The sequence below is a fragment of the Cricetulus griseus genome, chromosome X, assembly GCF_003668045.3.
Source record: "Cricetulus griseus strain 17A/GY chromosome X, alternate assembly CriGri-PICRH-1.0, whole genome shotgun sequence".
Classification (NCBI taxonomy): Eukaryota; Metazoa; Chordata; class Mammalia; order Rodentia; family Cricetidae; genus Cricetulus; species Cricetulus griseus.
Window position 1 is genome coordinate 32,326,848 of NC_048604.1, and position 15,909 is coordinate 32,342,756.

The following is a 15,909-nucleotide window of genomic DNA, read 5'->3' on the forward strand; positions in this document are numbered from 1 at the left end:
TACTCACATTGCAGCCAATTGCTAAAAAATGATACAATATAGATAAATAAATAGATAGACAGATAGATAGATAGATAGATAGATAGATAGATAGATAGATAGATGTGCTTAATTGTAAAAGAATACTTTTGTGGGAAGAAAAAGAATTTTAATGGGAAATACTTCAGTTCCTATTTAAATTGCTACTTGGTAAAGGTAGATTAAATAAATTATAAATACAATAGAGCTTGTTACATTCAATGCATCAAATCCTTCTCTACCACCAACTGGTAAAGCATGTGATACTAACTATCTATTTAAACTGTAGTCATAGTTACAGTAATAACTGCTATAGAATAACAGGTCTTTTAGTCTAGAATTAGAACTTAATAGAACTTTCAGGAGGGAGACTTAGCTAACTTGTATATATATGCTGGCCCCTTTAAACCCTTCCAAAGCATTAAAGCTTCACCTGATGAGTATGGATAATCCCAATTGCAATATCCCCCAGTATTAATGTTAAGTATCTCGTATTAACAATGGCAGCACCCAGTCTTTACAACTACTATTTAATGCTATTAAAGATAGCACAATTTTCTCAAAAACCACTCTCCCATTTCTTACTATCTCCTGCTCAGAACATAGGCTTTTGAGAATTACTTCTAGATGTGGCTTTTCCTTTCATAAAAGTATACATAAGTTGGTTAGAAAATTACTTATTCATTTGAGCTTATCTAGAGAATATAACAGGATTATACAGTTAGCAATATTTCAAAAGTTAGGCCAATGAAATTTACCGATTGGTGATCTGCTACAATTATTGTCTGCCCAAGAAGAACAATTGGCCCATGGTAGTACACTTTGAAAAGAAGCAAACAAGTAGTAAAGACTGTAGGCAATTATGACGTTATAATAGATTGTCACAAAAATGGATATCAAGACCATCGTGATGCCCACACCTGAAAAAAAAAAACAGTTAAAAGGTAAAATTTGCTTTGTTAGTCCATAAAAAAGCCGAGTTCAATTTCCAAAAAAACTTTAATAAATTAAAAGACTCTTTCACATAACTCTATGTTGTATTTCAGGAAACAAAAAGTGTGCCTGAGATGGAAGGGTATTACCCTCTTAATACCTGTCTTCCAAAATTTAAAAGGCTTTATTGTTATGGTTTTTAATTGCATTTGTGTATATGCACACCTGTGAGTATGCGCACACAAGTGAGGGTGCCTGCAGAGGACACAGGCATTGGATGGATGCCCTGGAGCTGAAGATACAGGTGACTCTGAAATGCCCACTGTTGGTGCTGGTAACCAAACTTGGGGCCTCTGGAAGAGCAGCCAGTGTTTTTAACTGCTGAGCAATCTCTCCAGCTCCTTCTTTCTGAATGTAAAACATTTTGATAACTGCCTTTTGGAGAATGTTTTTCAGTTGGTGAGAAAAGGTTATTACAGCTAAGGGGGGAAATTTAGATTTAACCATAAAATTTACAAAATCCTGTGTCAGTTATTCTTTCTTATTAAGTCTTCAAATCCCTGTCATAGCAGGAAATGCAGGTATTAAAAGGCTTCAATGCTCATAGCCTATGAACTCATCCACCAAAATTCTCATCTCTATCTGTAAAACAATAGTCAGGTGGTAAAGGAAGATCCAGATTTAACATCCTTAAAGGACACACTCTAGTATTTCTATAAGAAAGTATGCAGAACATGTCCAAATTCAGATACAATCTGAATTTCAGCCTCGGAACGTTCTGTAACTCAGTAGGTTTTCAGTGCACTTTAGCATAGTGATTATAACTTCTTTTAATACTAACATTTGAAATAGCATCTCCAGTCTTCCAGCAAAGCATCTTATTTACCTTATTATTACATATTTTCAATGTTGCATTAAGGCTTTTGCAAATATATTGTGGTGAATAGTGACTGCTAAAATGATAGTCTTCAGAGATAGAAAGAAGTCAATGTTTAATAACAATGAAGGAATTTGTTTTCATCTGGACTGTTCTCCTATCATGAGTATCCAAGAGAAAATAGTGCCCTGCCTTTCTGCTTTTATTGGTAATGTTTTATGGAAAACATAATTCAAAGACAGTAAGACAAAACTGTACAAGAAATATCTAAAAAGGCAGATCCTTGGGGCTGGAGCAATTACTCAGTGGTTAAGATTATTTGCTGATCATCCAGAGGACCAGAGACCAGAGCAAGAGTTCAGCACCCATATTGGGTGGCTCACAACTTCCTGTAACTCCAACTTCCAGGGCATCCAATGCCCTCTTCTGTCCTCTACAGGCACTCACACACATGTGACATATACTCATGTGCACATATACAGAAATCAAAACAAAAATAATACATGTTTAAAGGCACTGTCTTGAAGCTAATGCACAGACTATGTGACAAAATAATGCAAAAAGTTAAAACTGTCAAATAATTTAACCATGACAATCAATCTTTTTAGTGTTCCTCTTAACCCTTCTTATATGTGCTTCCAGGTAAGAAGAAAAGTTAACATTTGAAGGCTGGGGAGGTGGCTATGTGGGTAAAATGCTTGCTGTAGCTGTAGAGGAATAAGTTCCTGAGCTTGAATTCTAGCACCTGTGTTTTTAAAAAGCCTGTTGTAATAGTGTGCATCCAAAATCCTGTCACTGTGGAAGCAGAGACAGCATCTCTCCAGTGCTTACTGTCCATACAGTCTAGCCCAACAATGGGCTCAGGTTCAATGAGAGACCATTTCAAAGTAATTAAGGAAAACACATGGCATTGACTTTCATGCTCTATATGCATGCATACACACATATGCCTGCACATGAATACGTATATGTGTATGCACAAAATATATACAGAAGGAGAAATACCATCTTTGCCCTAGCATGTCATTTTTTGTATTTTTAGTTGAAAGAAAAAAACGTATTTTTCATGTACTGTGTGATGTTTGAATCACATACATATTGTAGAATGAATTAATCATTTGATTGGGAAGCATATTACCCAGGTGAGTATCCTATTTTTATAAGAATACTTAATGAACACTGTATTTTTGAGATTATAATATACAAATATATCATCTGTCATCAACTATAGAAAACATGCTGTGATTCTCATTTTTCAATTCTCCAATTTATAAATCTATAGATTTTAGCTTTCTTAAATTTGTTTCTTTTTTCTGAGACAGGATTTCTTTGTGTAGCCTTGGCTGTTCTAGAACTCACTCTGTAGACGAGAATGACCTCCAACTAAAAGATCTACCTGACTCTGCCTCCTGAGTGCTGGGATTAAAAGTATACACCACCGCACCCATCAAATTAATTTGTCTTAATTATAACCATATCTTTTTAACCAATATGGCTTCTTCCTTCCTATCCACGTCTACCTCTGCAACCATTCTCTGCTCAACTTCTATGAGATCATATGTAATAGGGCTTTGAATTGTCTTTTCTTCCACAAAGTGAAAACAGTTGTATATGTATCTAGAACAACAATCATGATGACGAAAAGTCTTAAATACAAACCTTGAAACAATGGCAGAATCCTCCAAACTGAAACTGGACCTAGGCTAGCAAACTGACCCAGTGAACATTCCAGGAAAAACAAAGGTAAACCAGCCAAAGCTAGCATAATTGCATAGGGTATCAAGAAAGCACCTAAAAAGCAAAGAAATGAAATAAATATACTATTATATCTGAAAGTCTTGGGAGCACTTTGACAAGGAGCATAACATTTAAAAGTGTCCTAATACAGTGGAATTGGAGGGATTTGGCTTGAGGTCCAAGATTTATTACTTTTTGTGAGAAAGTACCTAATTGTATTAACTGTGTGTTTCCCATTAATCAGATGGGAATAGAAATGTGACTTAGTGAAGTTACTATAATACCAAAACAATCCCTTATAAAGTCGGTCAGTGAATCTGAGAGATCAGAGACTGTGTGGCCAAACAGATCTCCACTAAAATGCTGGCTCTATCAGTTATTTGACCTAAAGTGATTTACTAACAAGTGAACTTTTCCTTCTTATACAAGGGTGACACAATACTCAGTCATCAATTTCTGTTATGAGTTCAAATTCTGCACCACTAGCAATTACGAATCAAATTTACTAATTTACTGATCAGTGGCTGCACAGCAGGCACATGACACCTTTCAGTGTTAGTCCCCCCCCCCTCTCTCTCTCTCTCTCTCTCTGTCTCTCTCCTGTCTCTCAACAATCATGGATGACTTTTAAAACTTATACTGTAAACGGTAAGTATCGTTCAGAATGCAAATTACTGCAATTAATTTCATGATTCTTTTAATAGTCACAAGGTTCTTTAGTCAATGTTAAGAAGAAATGTATTGGTGTTGTTAGAAGACTGACCTTTTGATATGTAATAGGTAGGGTTTTAGTTGGGGGGGGTGGTAGGGGAGGACTATGGGGAGAAGGGAACTGGGATTGTCATGTAAAACAATCTTGTTTCTAATTCAAATAAAAAAAAATCTGCAAAGACAAAAAAAAGAAGACTGACCTTTTGAGACTTATTCAGTTAACTTCCATTGTCACAGCAACTAATCTCCCACATAAGAATACCCAGCCCTTCCCCTCATCTTCACCCTTTTGTTTTATTGTCCATATTTGGTTTATGATGTTGCTCATTAGAATGTTTACCAGACTACTAGCTGAAACAGAGACATAATGTTAAATATCATAGCCAAACAATCTAGAAGTCTTGGCAGCAGTTAATAAAAGCAAGATGGAGCTTGATGAATGGAGACAGGCTTTCTGATTATGTACAACTCTATCATAATTATCCTTAATGATTTTCCTTGCTACCCATGGATTAAAAAGCACTTAGAGGATGTAAATTATCTATCATCCCAATGATGTGATCTTTAAAATTTGAGTATCAGTATGTCATACTAACTTCTAGTGCAAACAGAAGGCGAGGCAATAGCATAGGAAAAGCTAAAATTATTTCATTTGCATTATATTTCAAAATTCTCTATTCAAATGAGTTTGATCCATTTCCTAGCAATGTATGGTGATTATTGCATGAACATATGATGTCAAATTACAGGGTATATCTTATTGCAAACACAATTGTAAGAAGCTCAAAGGGGCCTTAGGAATAGACACCAGAAAGATCATGCTTATTGACTCACTTTCCTGCTAATATTACAGCAAAATCACTATTGGATGACCTAAGTCCTAGAGGCTATCCACACTTAAAGTGTTTAATAAACAGGGCTCCTTTCTTGAGTCTCTGAGAGCCAGTGTGAATGTTTTAATACACTCAATTAACAAACAATGTGGTTGAAACATCACCACACACAATTCTTTTGTGCCAAGAGAAAAATAATTATACTGGTAAAATTTCAATGGTGTCCATTTAAGAAATACAGGCACATGTCACCTATATATTTCTAACAGAACCTGTAAACACAAGTAAGTTAAAATGGTGTAAGGCAAAAGTTGTTTCCACATTACTAGAGTATTGTGCAACTCATTTTCTTTCTCTTCGTATGTCACCTTAGTTATTTTTGTATTCTTATTGAGCCTACCTTAATGATCTACAAGGTATAAAGAGAATTATCTTGCAATAATAAATCCACATAGTCTTGAACTAAATTCTATTGTATATTATTTATATTCTACATTGCCAGTGGAATTTGAAATATATGTTACTGAATATTGCAACTTAAAATATTAACTAATAACTATTTTTATTCACACTTAGATTATAAAAATGCCTTACTCTACCTAAGCAAATAGTTTCCTTGAGGTTTTAAAAAGATTCAGATTTCCCAATTTTTTCATACTTCTGACTCAAGCAAAGATCAACTTGAGTCTGAACACAGTTTTGAAAGTCCCAGTGAAGTTTATATGGTATCTCAAAGCAACTCAGAAGTACTGCATGTAACACTTTAATCAAGTTTATATCTGAGAGTTTTTGGAAGCAGTGTCCAAACGAGCTTGTAGCTCACTCTCAATTAGTAAATGTTTCTATTGGTTCTCATCCTCTTTACTAACCCAAAGCATCATATACCTCTCTTTAGCTCATATTCCATTATAGACACGTGTGAAGTTCTCTAGTTATATTATATATACTTATATAGATTATATTACATAAATAGTCATATATAGAGAGAAGAGAGAGAGAGAGAGAGAGAGAGAGAGAGAGAGAGAGAGAGAGGAGAAGTTATGCAGCATGCCACTGGAAGAAACAGAGCAAAAGGAAAAACCTACCTCCACCATTGGTGTAGGTCAGGTATGGGAATCTCCACACATTTCCCAATCCCACTGCATATCCAACCATAGATAGAAGATAATCTGATTTTTTGGACCAGTTGCCACGGTCCATATTTTCATCATTTTCAGAAACATGGAAGTTCTCAGATGAAGCCGTCACTTTCTAAGGAAGGAAAAGTATCAATATTTTTCCTTTCTGTTATGAATTCCACAGACATATAACTGCACAAATCCACAGAGTTGTAGAAAGTGGGGTGGCTGTGAAAAATTCATGGGGCATTCTTTTCAAAATCAAGGAGATTTCTCCCATCTAAGTATTGATCATAGACAAAAATAAAGGAAATTTCTGCTGGTAGCTACTTTTTTTTCTCTTGCAACTGTAATTTTATTTTCTCTTGTGAAAATTAACTGGGAATTTAAATTGCTCCCAAAACCATAAAAATGAAATGAAATACACCCAGAAGAAGCTTGTGAGGTTGGGAAGGGAGGGGCAGAAGGTCTTAGAATTTTGGTAGATTGTACTAGCACTGACTGAGGTGACAGGAGCCAGACAGTAGGGACTAGGTCCTGCCTGCCACTCTAAGACTACAAGACGGGAAAACGCATCCGGGCACCAGACAGGAACATAGATTTCTTGGAGGCACCTTGAGTCCCTTTAAATGCTGGGGTGGGTAGCTATTTTACTTAGCATTCCCTTCTTTAAATTAGAGAAAGAAATATTAAGTAGATATTTTTACTGGTTCTTCAGCTAATAGCATCCGAAGTTTAATGTCACACATGAAGGGCAAATGCAAGTAGACAAGTCAAGTGTCAAATACAAAAGATTTGAGTGTAAATTAGGAAGAGTCAACATTCCAGAGATTATAGCAGGCCATTGAGAAGTATCAAATGGAGATTCCAATTAAATAAAAATCAGTCCACATACTTTTTATGTGCTGATAGCTTCTCTCCCTGCCTTATAGCACATAATCACCGTTTTCCTAAAATCACAGAATAATATGCAAGAGAACTCTCTCTCTCTCTCTCTCTCTCTCTCTCTCTCTCTCTCTCTCTCTCTCTCTCTCTCTCTCTCTCTCTCTCCCTCTACTTTTGGAGGGGTTCTCTTCCAACCTGTCACCTGTTTGAGTATGGAATGCTCCCAGGGTCAGATAAGGACAGTCATTTCCCTACAGCGTATGAGTACAGTGTAGAGAAACAGAAAGAACAGAATTCTGTAGGTGTTCCCAAGGAACAGGGTGAGGTGCTCCTAAGTCTCCTAAACACCAGCATAAAAGTTGTTTCTTCACCTCGAATTTGTGGGAACATGGCAGGCATACTTGAGAAGAGTTGAAGAGAAAGAAATATGTAGAATAAGGAACAACTACAAAAAACAAAAATTGAGACTTCTTCCCCTCCCCACCCCATTGTTTTCTCTCTGTGTCCCTGTACACCTCCAGAAGCTTCCAGACCCCTACCTCCTTCTCTCTGCACTTGAAGAAGCTCGGGCACTTGAATCTGTCCATGGTTCACTCACTCCCTTGGCGCGCTCCGCCTGCCTCTTCTCACAGTCTGGCTGAGCTCTGCTGGTGGCAGGTGCACACGCCCCCGTTGCTACCTGCCAAACTGAGCCACCTTGCCCAGGGGTGGGACCATTTATGGAGGGAAGCTCTCTCCTCCCCCTCTCTGACGCCCAGTCCTTTCAATTACCGGAAGGGACCAAAGTGAGCCTCTGGTTTTTCCCCCAGGTAATCCTGCATGTAGCAATTCCCTGCCACAGCCGTAGGAAAAAAGGGCTGGGCTGTGTGCGTAGCCAGAGCCAAAGAAGACTGACAACTTCTGACTCGGAGCTGTGCAGGTGCCTTAGCAATCTTGCCTCCTTTCCTGGGTACCTGAGTTCTAACTTTGCTTCTCAGTCAGATCTCTGTCCTGGGGCCAAGTGCTGATGAGCCCTGATTCTGGAGGTGGAGAGACCCAATGTTGTTTTGCTATGATTTTTGTGAACAGAGCAGACAGCTCTTGGCCTCTGATTTCCACCAACATTTGCCCCTCAGTAGAAAGCCCTTCATCACATGGTGCAAATGTTGCTCCCAAAGGAGAAAGCCCCTGAATTGGGCACCTTGAAATGTAGCCAGTTAAGATAAGATTACCCAGCTGCCTCTAACTGAAAAGAGCGAATTTGAATCTATGTCTTGAGCTCCTTTCTCAGCCTTCGGGACAGTTTTGCCTTTTACAAGGATTGCTTTGTGTGGTATTTCAAAGAAGCCAAACACAAACAAATTATTGAGCAGGTTTATGGGAAATTCGAACCCTAACAAAGGATTTCACTCAGCTGAGTAAGGTGAGGCCTAGAAAGTAAACTGTAATGAACCAGCCGGGCTTACCACAGAGGACAGCTTTACTGTAATTCAGATCACAAGTACAGCATTTCTCCATCAAAACTTCAAAGAATCACCCTGTCCACCCTGTCCATGTCAGGGACGATGGCAGTTCTACCAAACTGTATAAATTCATGCAAACCAAGGAACCAGCAGAGAGCCATATTTTCATCTATGTATAGTTCCTTTGTTCCATGCTGGCTGACAATTTTCCATTTGCAATAGAAATATGCCCCCAGGAGTCCAGGCATATAGAGCAAAGTAGAGGGGGATGTAGAGAGATTGTGAGCAGAATGTATCAATGCCTTGACTTTGGTGGTAACTATTACACAGGCTGGTTTGGGATCTTATATGCACACATATTAACATCACACATACACATAAGTATATGTGGAGAAATAGTTTTTTTTAAAAAAAGCCCTCAAATGCCCCCTTAGTACTATTCTAGAATACTGGTATGACCTAAAGGCTAAGACAAAGGAGTTATTAGCCTATCTTAGCCAGAGAAGAAAAGGTAGTGTGAAAGGCTTTATAAAAAGAGCCAAAAAGCAAATCAAACAGTGTTCACCCAATGAGCAAAGTCTCATAGAAAGGAAAGTAACCCACCATGGGCCAGTGTAAACAGTTGGTAACTAAGGAAGTAGAAGAAGAAAATAATTCTTAGCAGCAGGAAAATTGTGGAAAACACAATGTATATAGAACAGGCAACATTACACAGTGGAGAAATTTCAGTCACTATTGAGATTTGAGCAACTAAGGCACAAAATTTATGATAAAAGGTATCTTAGTGAATAGGTATTTTGTGGTTTATTGGGAAAGAACATTTGTCCCATTACTAGGCATGGCACTTCATGACCTGGCTAATGCCTACATATTTGCATGATAGCATCTCTTGTCATTCTGTGTCACTAACTCTTAAGCTTGTGTGTCCAACTCTATGTGGTGTTCCTCAGCTATGTGACTTCACTCATGTTATTTTCTTTCTTCTGGAAATTCCCACCCTCCTCCATATTTGGTGACCTACTATTCAGTCATCTTTTAAAATTGTATTTAGCTGTCATCTTCTTTGGACCTTTCCACAGAGTTAGATTTAGATGCTTCTTTTCTGTGTTCCTATGCTACTCTACATTCTTGTGAAATTGTGTCCTTCGAGTTCAAGAAGACTGTCTTAAGCCTCCTTGTATTCTAAGTACCAATGCCCAGTGCAGTTCAGCAAATGTATGTCATTTGCCTAAGAACTGTTTGTGGTAATATGGTCCTGTAATCCTAGTACTTGAGAGATTGAGGCAGGAGGAGCAGGAGTTTAATGTCATCCTTGTCTACATAAGGAGTTCAAGACCTGTCTGGGTTACAGGGCACTCTATTTCAAAACAAACAAAAATGTGACTCAGGTAGGCTCTTTAATGACTTTACTACCAAAGCAAAGGAAAGCAAAACTAGTGTCAAGAATTCACTCTCCAAGACTGGAGAGATGGGTCAGCAGTTAATAGGACTTTTTGTTTTGGCAGATGACACAGGTTAGGTCTCAGAACTCTCATTAGGCATCTCACAACTCCTTGTAACTCCAACTCTAGAAGATCCAATGCCTGCACATACAAGATGCACATCCAGACAAGCAGGCACACACACATACATTAAATAGCAAAATTTTTAGAAGAGTTCACTTCTAAGACACCCTGTAGTGGCAGAGGAATATTTTGTTTCCTTTTGGGATCTAGCATATCAATTGAACAAATTGAATTTGTGAATTGCATATTTGGAAATTAGAAGGAAGATAGAAGTGGAGCTATGGAAACATCTTAGAGGGCAAAGATGCTTGCCAACAAACCTGATGTCCTAAGTTCAATCCTCAGGACCTACTTGGTGATAAGGAAAGAACATACTCCTGAAAGTTGTCTTCTAACTTCCATATGTGCATAGTGTCACATACACGTGCGTGAATATACACATGTACATGAGTATATATACACACAAATTAAGTATAGAAAACGACTTACAAAAGAGACAGAACCATAGAAACACATTCACATGGAATATTAATGAGCAGATGTGGGACCTCTTAAGATAGTTGGAGTAACAAGAAATAAGGTTGGGGAAAGAGTGGATGGGCATGGACGGTGCAATGAAAGCCTAAGCTATGGTCCACTAGGCAATAGTAAAGTGATAGTTGCCTTGGGAATGACACATGACAAGCTCTGCTTTGGCTTTGAAAAAACCTAAATGAAAAGTAATGACCCCTATTCATTGGGTTGTGCAGTGCTGACTTTTCAACTAAGGGCTTTCTCTTTCTTAACACGTACACACCACAGACAAGAATATAATAGCCTCTTTAAAGGTCTTATTGTCAGAAATAGGAAGATTTATTTAAAAGTAAGTTACCAGGAAGTAAAAATCAGTTTCTAACTGTAATTTTGTTCAGGAGACAAGGTTTATTTTCTAAAAAGAACAAAATTTATTCACAAAAGATGGTCACAGGACTAGAATGCCTGTATAGGATGAGAAAGGTCTTGGATTAAATTCTCAGAATCGGAGTGAGGGAGTGGGAGGGAGGGAGAGAAGTAGGGAGGGGAGAGGGAGAGAAGGAGAGGGAGAAAAATAGAATCTATTACCTAGACCTTGCTGTCAGAGAAAGTGTTATATCAATGAATAAATGAACAGAGAATTAACACAAGGCTCTCCTACAGAATATGAAGGTTACCATGCCAGAGAAAGCTTGAAACAAAACAATAGCTTGTGATGTCTAATTCCATACTGGTTCTTTCTAAATTCAGAAGGTAAATCTCTAAAAGGTCATGATTTCTATTTTTACATTGCCTGTCACATATCACAATCCTTTCTTAAAGTTCAAACTAACTTTGTATTAAAGTGGACGTACATAGCAAAAGTGTACAAGTTATGGTTGTACAACTTGATGAATTTTCACAAATCTCCCACTACTGCCCAACTGGCAACATGTTCAACAAACAGCAATACCAGCATATTAGAAGATTCAACATTACATTTGCAAGTTTAACCACTATCTTGACTTTTAACACTATAACTTTTGACAAATTATAAGCTTTAACAAATGGAAAATGACAATATATAGACTTCATGAAAGATCTATCCCTTATTTTTGTTTTTTAGAATATTTTAACTAATTTACTTTTATATACAGTGGTGTTTTAGCTGCAGGTATTTCTGTATAAGAGCAATGGATTCCCCTGGAACAGGAGTTACAGACAGTTGTGAACTGCCATGTGGGTGCTGGGAATTGAACCTGGGTCCTCTGGAAGAGGAGTAGTGCTCTTAACCACTGCACCATGTCTCCAGCCCCCTGTTTTTATTCTTAATTATGTGTTTTTGTGCAGAGAGGTATGTGCATGTGCATGCAGGCACCTATAATATCTATAGATATCCAATACCCCTAGAGCTGGGGTTTCAGATCACTTAGCATGTTAACTGTTCTACTTAAACAAGAAGCTAAGGGCAACAACATCTTAGAAGATTTTGTGGGCATTCCTGAGGCATTGAGCTTGTTATTGTATTGGTGTTAATCATAATGTGAAATAATCAAGCATCGTTTGATTTTCCATATCAAATAGAATATTATGCATGAATGGAATTATATTTAGCTTCTTTCTCAGTATGACTAATATACTTCTCTGTGTGTAGTCTTTGAAGAAGATAGAGCTTAGCCTACATCTGCGCCTCTATCCTCTGTGTGTCTCACATTGAGAATTTACAGGAGCCAACTGTGTGAAGTTGAGATGCAGTTGAGGCATATGAGCACAGTCAGTGCTGAGTGCTCAAGGACAGTTAGATGCAAATCCAGACACATTTTCTCTAAAGTATTGCAGACGCAGAGTTTGGTACCTAAGGAACACATAGATGTGCAGATAGTCATCAGACACAGTGCACCGTTTGCCTAAATCTCTTTCACCAAACTAAATCCTTAATGTGATATGTTAGAATTAATTGAACAGTGTCGATGATTCAGCTTTACGGGTATTCATTAGTAAATAAATTAAAAAGTTTTTTCTTCTGGGATAGAAAAGTTCTTTTTCAATACAGCAATATTCATTCTTTCATTTACACTGAAACTGAATATTAGTAGCCACTAGACTCACTCTTAAGTTGTTAGTACCAGAGAATACTTTGCCTTGACCTGGTTACTTGAAACTGTTGTAATGGGGCATTAAATGAACACCAGAAATACAGTCATTTCTCCTTTTAAATGCATTGCTGGAAGGAATGATTGTCTCTCGTTTACACACACAGTAGTTAACTTTGTCAGACATACATGCTGCGGCTTTAAATCTAGGCCCTTAAGAAAGTAGGAGTCTGAATCTCTTGATTCCCACCTAAGAAAATCCTTGACTTTGTATGTTCCACAGAGAAAATGCTCTTGTGATCTGCTTGAAAAATAAGCATGAAAATTTCACCATGAAGTTACTTGTAATCTTTCTACTAGATTAATATGAGGAGATAAAAATAAATCAACAAATATGAGCTGCTAATACTATGCTAATGTACAATCGTTTTCAGCATCTTTCCATCTGATTAGGGTTAGACTGTATCACTACGTATTCTAAAGCATTGTAAAAGGAAGTGTCCAAAGCAATCATGTGAAAAAAAGTATAGCTTTCATTTTTCTCACTTGGCTGAAGCTCTCTAATGTGAAAGTGGTGTGCAGTAGAATATGAATGTGAGAGTGATACAATTTGATCTTATTTCTTGCTTGCCATGTCCCCAGCCAAGCTCCTTTTGCTAAAATTGACACCCAGAGGCTGTTTGCAGCATTCTTCATTAATGTGCTTTTTGTTCTTTGTTTTTTTAGTTTTTTATTTTTTATATATTTGAATTACCAACAAGATTGAATTACATGATGATCCCAGTTCCCTTCTCCCTCCCTTCCGTGCTTTTTGTTCTTAATTGATGTTATGACGATTGTTTTGTTTGTGCTTTACCACAGCCAGACAACATTGCACCTAACAGTAACAATGTGACGATCTGTAACAGTAATAACTCACATTACCACCACCATAACATGGGCCTCTTTTGAACACCTACCATATACCATACCCTACATTAAGTGTTATTTTCAATCTTCAGAAGAGCTCGCCTCCCCAAAATTGCTACCATTATTCCTATTTTTACAGATGAACAAAACAGCCGCAGAGAAGTGAAGTAACTGTCTAAAATAGTAAAAGCTGGAAAATGTTGGGCTGGCATTCAGATCAGCTAACAAACCCTGACCTGTTCTCAAATAATTATACTGTGGTGTGTGAATGTGCCTCCTTCCCATTTCAGCATTTTCTGATTATTCTCTGGCTTTTTTTTTTCCTGCCACTCAACATTCCTTCCTCTTATTTACTTCTTCTACTGAGCCTTGCCTTACGCAGTCCTTGTTCTACATTCTTTTCTCTTTCTAGGTAGGCTTCTATCCCTTCCCTCTCAGTTTCCCCTTAAAACACAAACAAGTGGTAATTAGTATGCACCACTAGAAGGAATAGATAGCACCTTAATGCCTGCTGGTGCCTCCCTGCTAAAGTCGGGGTATCTTTCTTGGGAAACTGCTGAAGGGCGCAAGGATGATCCCATGTATAAGCCCACTGGATCCATTTCCTAGGTTTTGCTGCCTACAGTCAGAGATTAGTTTAGGAAAATAGCACCAGGACCTCTAAACATACCCACGACAGAAGTTACAAATAAAGTGAAGTACAGCTCTGTAACTGGCACTCGTACAGTTCTTAGTACCAGTGAGGTACACCAATCATTTACTAGTGCTCTGGGTGCCCATGACCCTGTGTTATTGGGATATTGTTGTTTTCAGGCCTAAGCTGTGATACACCTGTCCTGTAATTACACAACACCAGCTAATGCCTCGGTGTGGGTTATGGCCTGACTCACTTGTTTAGAACTTTTTGTGTCTAGAAATGAAGGGAGCTGTGTAATTAAAACTTTTACAGGAAAATATTACTTGAAAATCCAGAAAATTAAAAAGCCTCTTTAATACATTGCTAAGTCCTTTGACCAACTGGAGCCACTCATTCCAACGATGGGCGCTGAGTGATAAAGATCTATTTTTCCAAATGGTTAAGAAAAAAAAAGCACTCATATTGCTAGTATGCACCTTCTTTATGAAAAGAAAGGCAGCGATCAATAAAATGGAAATTTGCTGACATATGGATTATTCTAACTAGACAGATTCTAGGAAACAGGAAACTACCTATACTAACATCCAGTTCATCAAGAAACCCATAGGGACTTTTAAAAAGTACTAGTGTATATTCAATTTCTTTTTTTTTTTCAAGAGACAGGGTTTCCATGTAGCCTAGCTCACCAGGTAGGCAAGGATAACCTTTAACTTCTGATGGCCCTGTCTCCCCTCCCAAAGTGCAGGGATTACAGCTACTAGGTCTTGTTTATTCGCTGCTACAGTTTGGTACATGCTAGGCAAGCACTCTATGAACTGTGCTCCATCCCCAGCCTCAAGCCTCATCGCTAATGTCTAAAAACACTTTCTCATCTTGTCACTTTTCTATATTGAAAAATCCAAACTAACCCTTCTACCAATTTGTGTGCCCACTCCTTCCTGCTCACCACATCCCAGTCCGACTATCCTACTCTGTTTTATGGGAGTGCCAGTTCTGGCTTTCCACAAAAGAATAAGGTAACTACAGTCTACAATATCTGTGCATATAGGCGTGTACGATTTCTTGAGTTTATAGGGTTTGAAACCAAGCAGAGGCTTCCACATACTGGGAATGCACCCCTGAGCTAAACCCTCAACTTTTTTTTTATTACTTTCGTTTGATACAAGGTCTCACTAAGTTGATCAGGATGGCTTCAAATTTTCTGTGTAGCCCAAGCTGGCCTTGCACTTGCAGTCCCCCTTTTCCTTAGTAGATGAGATGGTAGGCATCACCACAAGTCAAGCTTACTTGAAGAATACTAAGGTTCCAGTGCTTAGACGTGATTAGCTTTGGAGGAGAAGGAAGTATTCATTATATGACTTTGATCAATATGTGTTTATTGACTTTTCACTCTGCATCTCATAAACATGGACAATTCTTATAAATCAATGAAAAACTCTAAGTAGCCAGGCATGGTGATGCCAACCTTTAATCCAAGCTCTTAGGAAGGGGAGGTGGAATAACCTCTGTGAATTTGAGCAGCCTGGGATGCTTAATGAGACCTAGTGTCAAAACAAAGATTTAAGGGAAAAAAAGCAGAAAAGCTTTAGCCTGGTATCACTTTACTTTAAATTATTTGTTCAGGCCAGGGAGGGTAGAGGCACCTGCTACTCAAGTTTGAGGGGACTCAAATTCAATCCGTGGGCCAATGGTGGAAGGAGAGAAGTGACTCCCACCAAA

General features: G+C 38.0%; 1 protein-coding gene across 1 annotated transcript in view; it reads right to left on the bottom strand.

Annotated features, from left to right (window-relative positions):
• Slc6a14 (solute carrier family 6 member 14) overlaps positions 1 to 7,699 on the bottom strand; it is a 31,139-nt gene extending 23,440 nt beyond the window's left edge. The window contains exons 1-5 of the mRNA XM_027431982.2: positions 7,652 to 7,699; positions 6,195 to 6,360; positions 3,488 to 3,619; positions 777 to 938; positions 1 to 21 (exon numbers count right to left, since the gene is read on the bottom strand). The exon at positions 1 to 21 is cut by the window's left edge and continues 115 nt beyond it. Of these exons, the coding sequence (XP_027287783.1) occupies positions 1 to 21; positions 777 to 938; positions 3,488 to 3,619; positions 6,195 to 6,360; positions 7,652 to 7,699 (529 nt within the window). The remainder of the gene's footprint in view (positions 22 to 776; positions 939 to 3,487; positions 3,620 to 6,194; positions 6,361 to 7,651) is intronic.
• Positions 7,700 to 15,909: the final 8,210 nt, after the last annotated feature.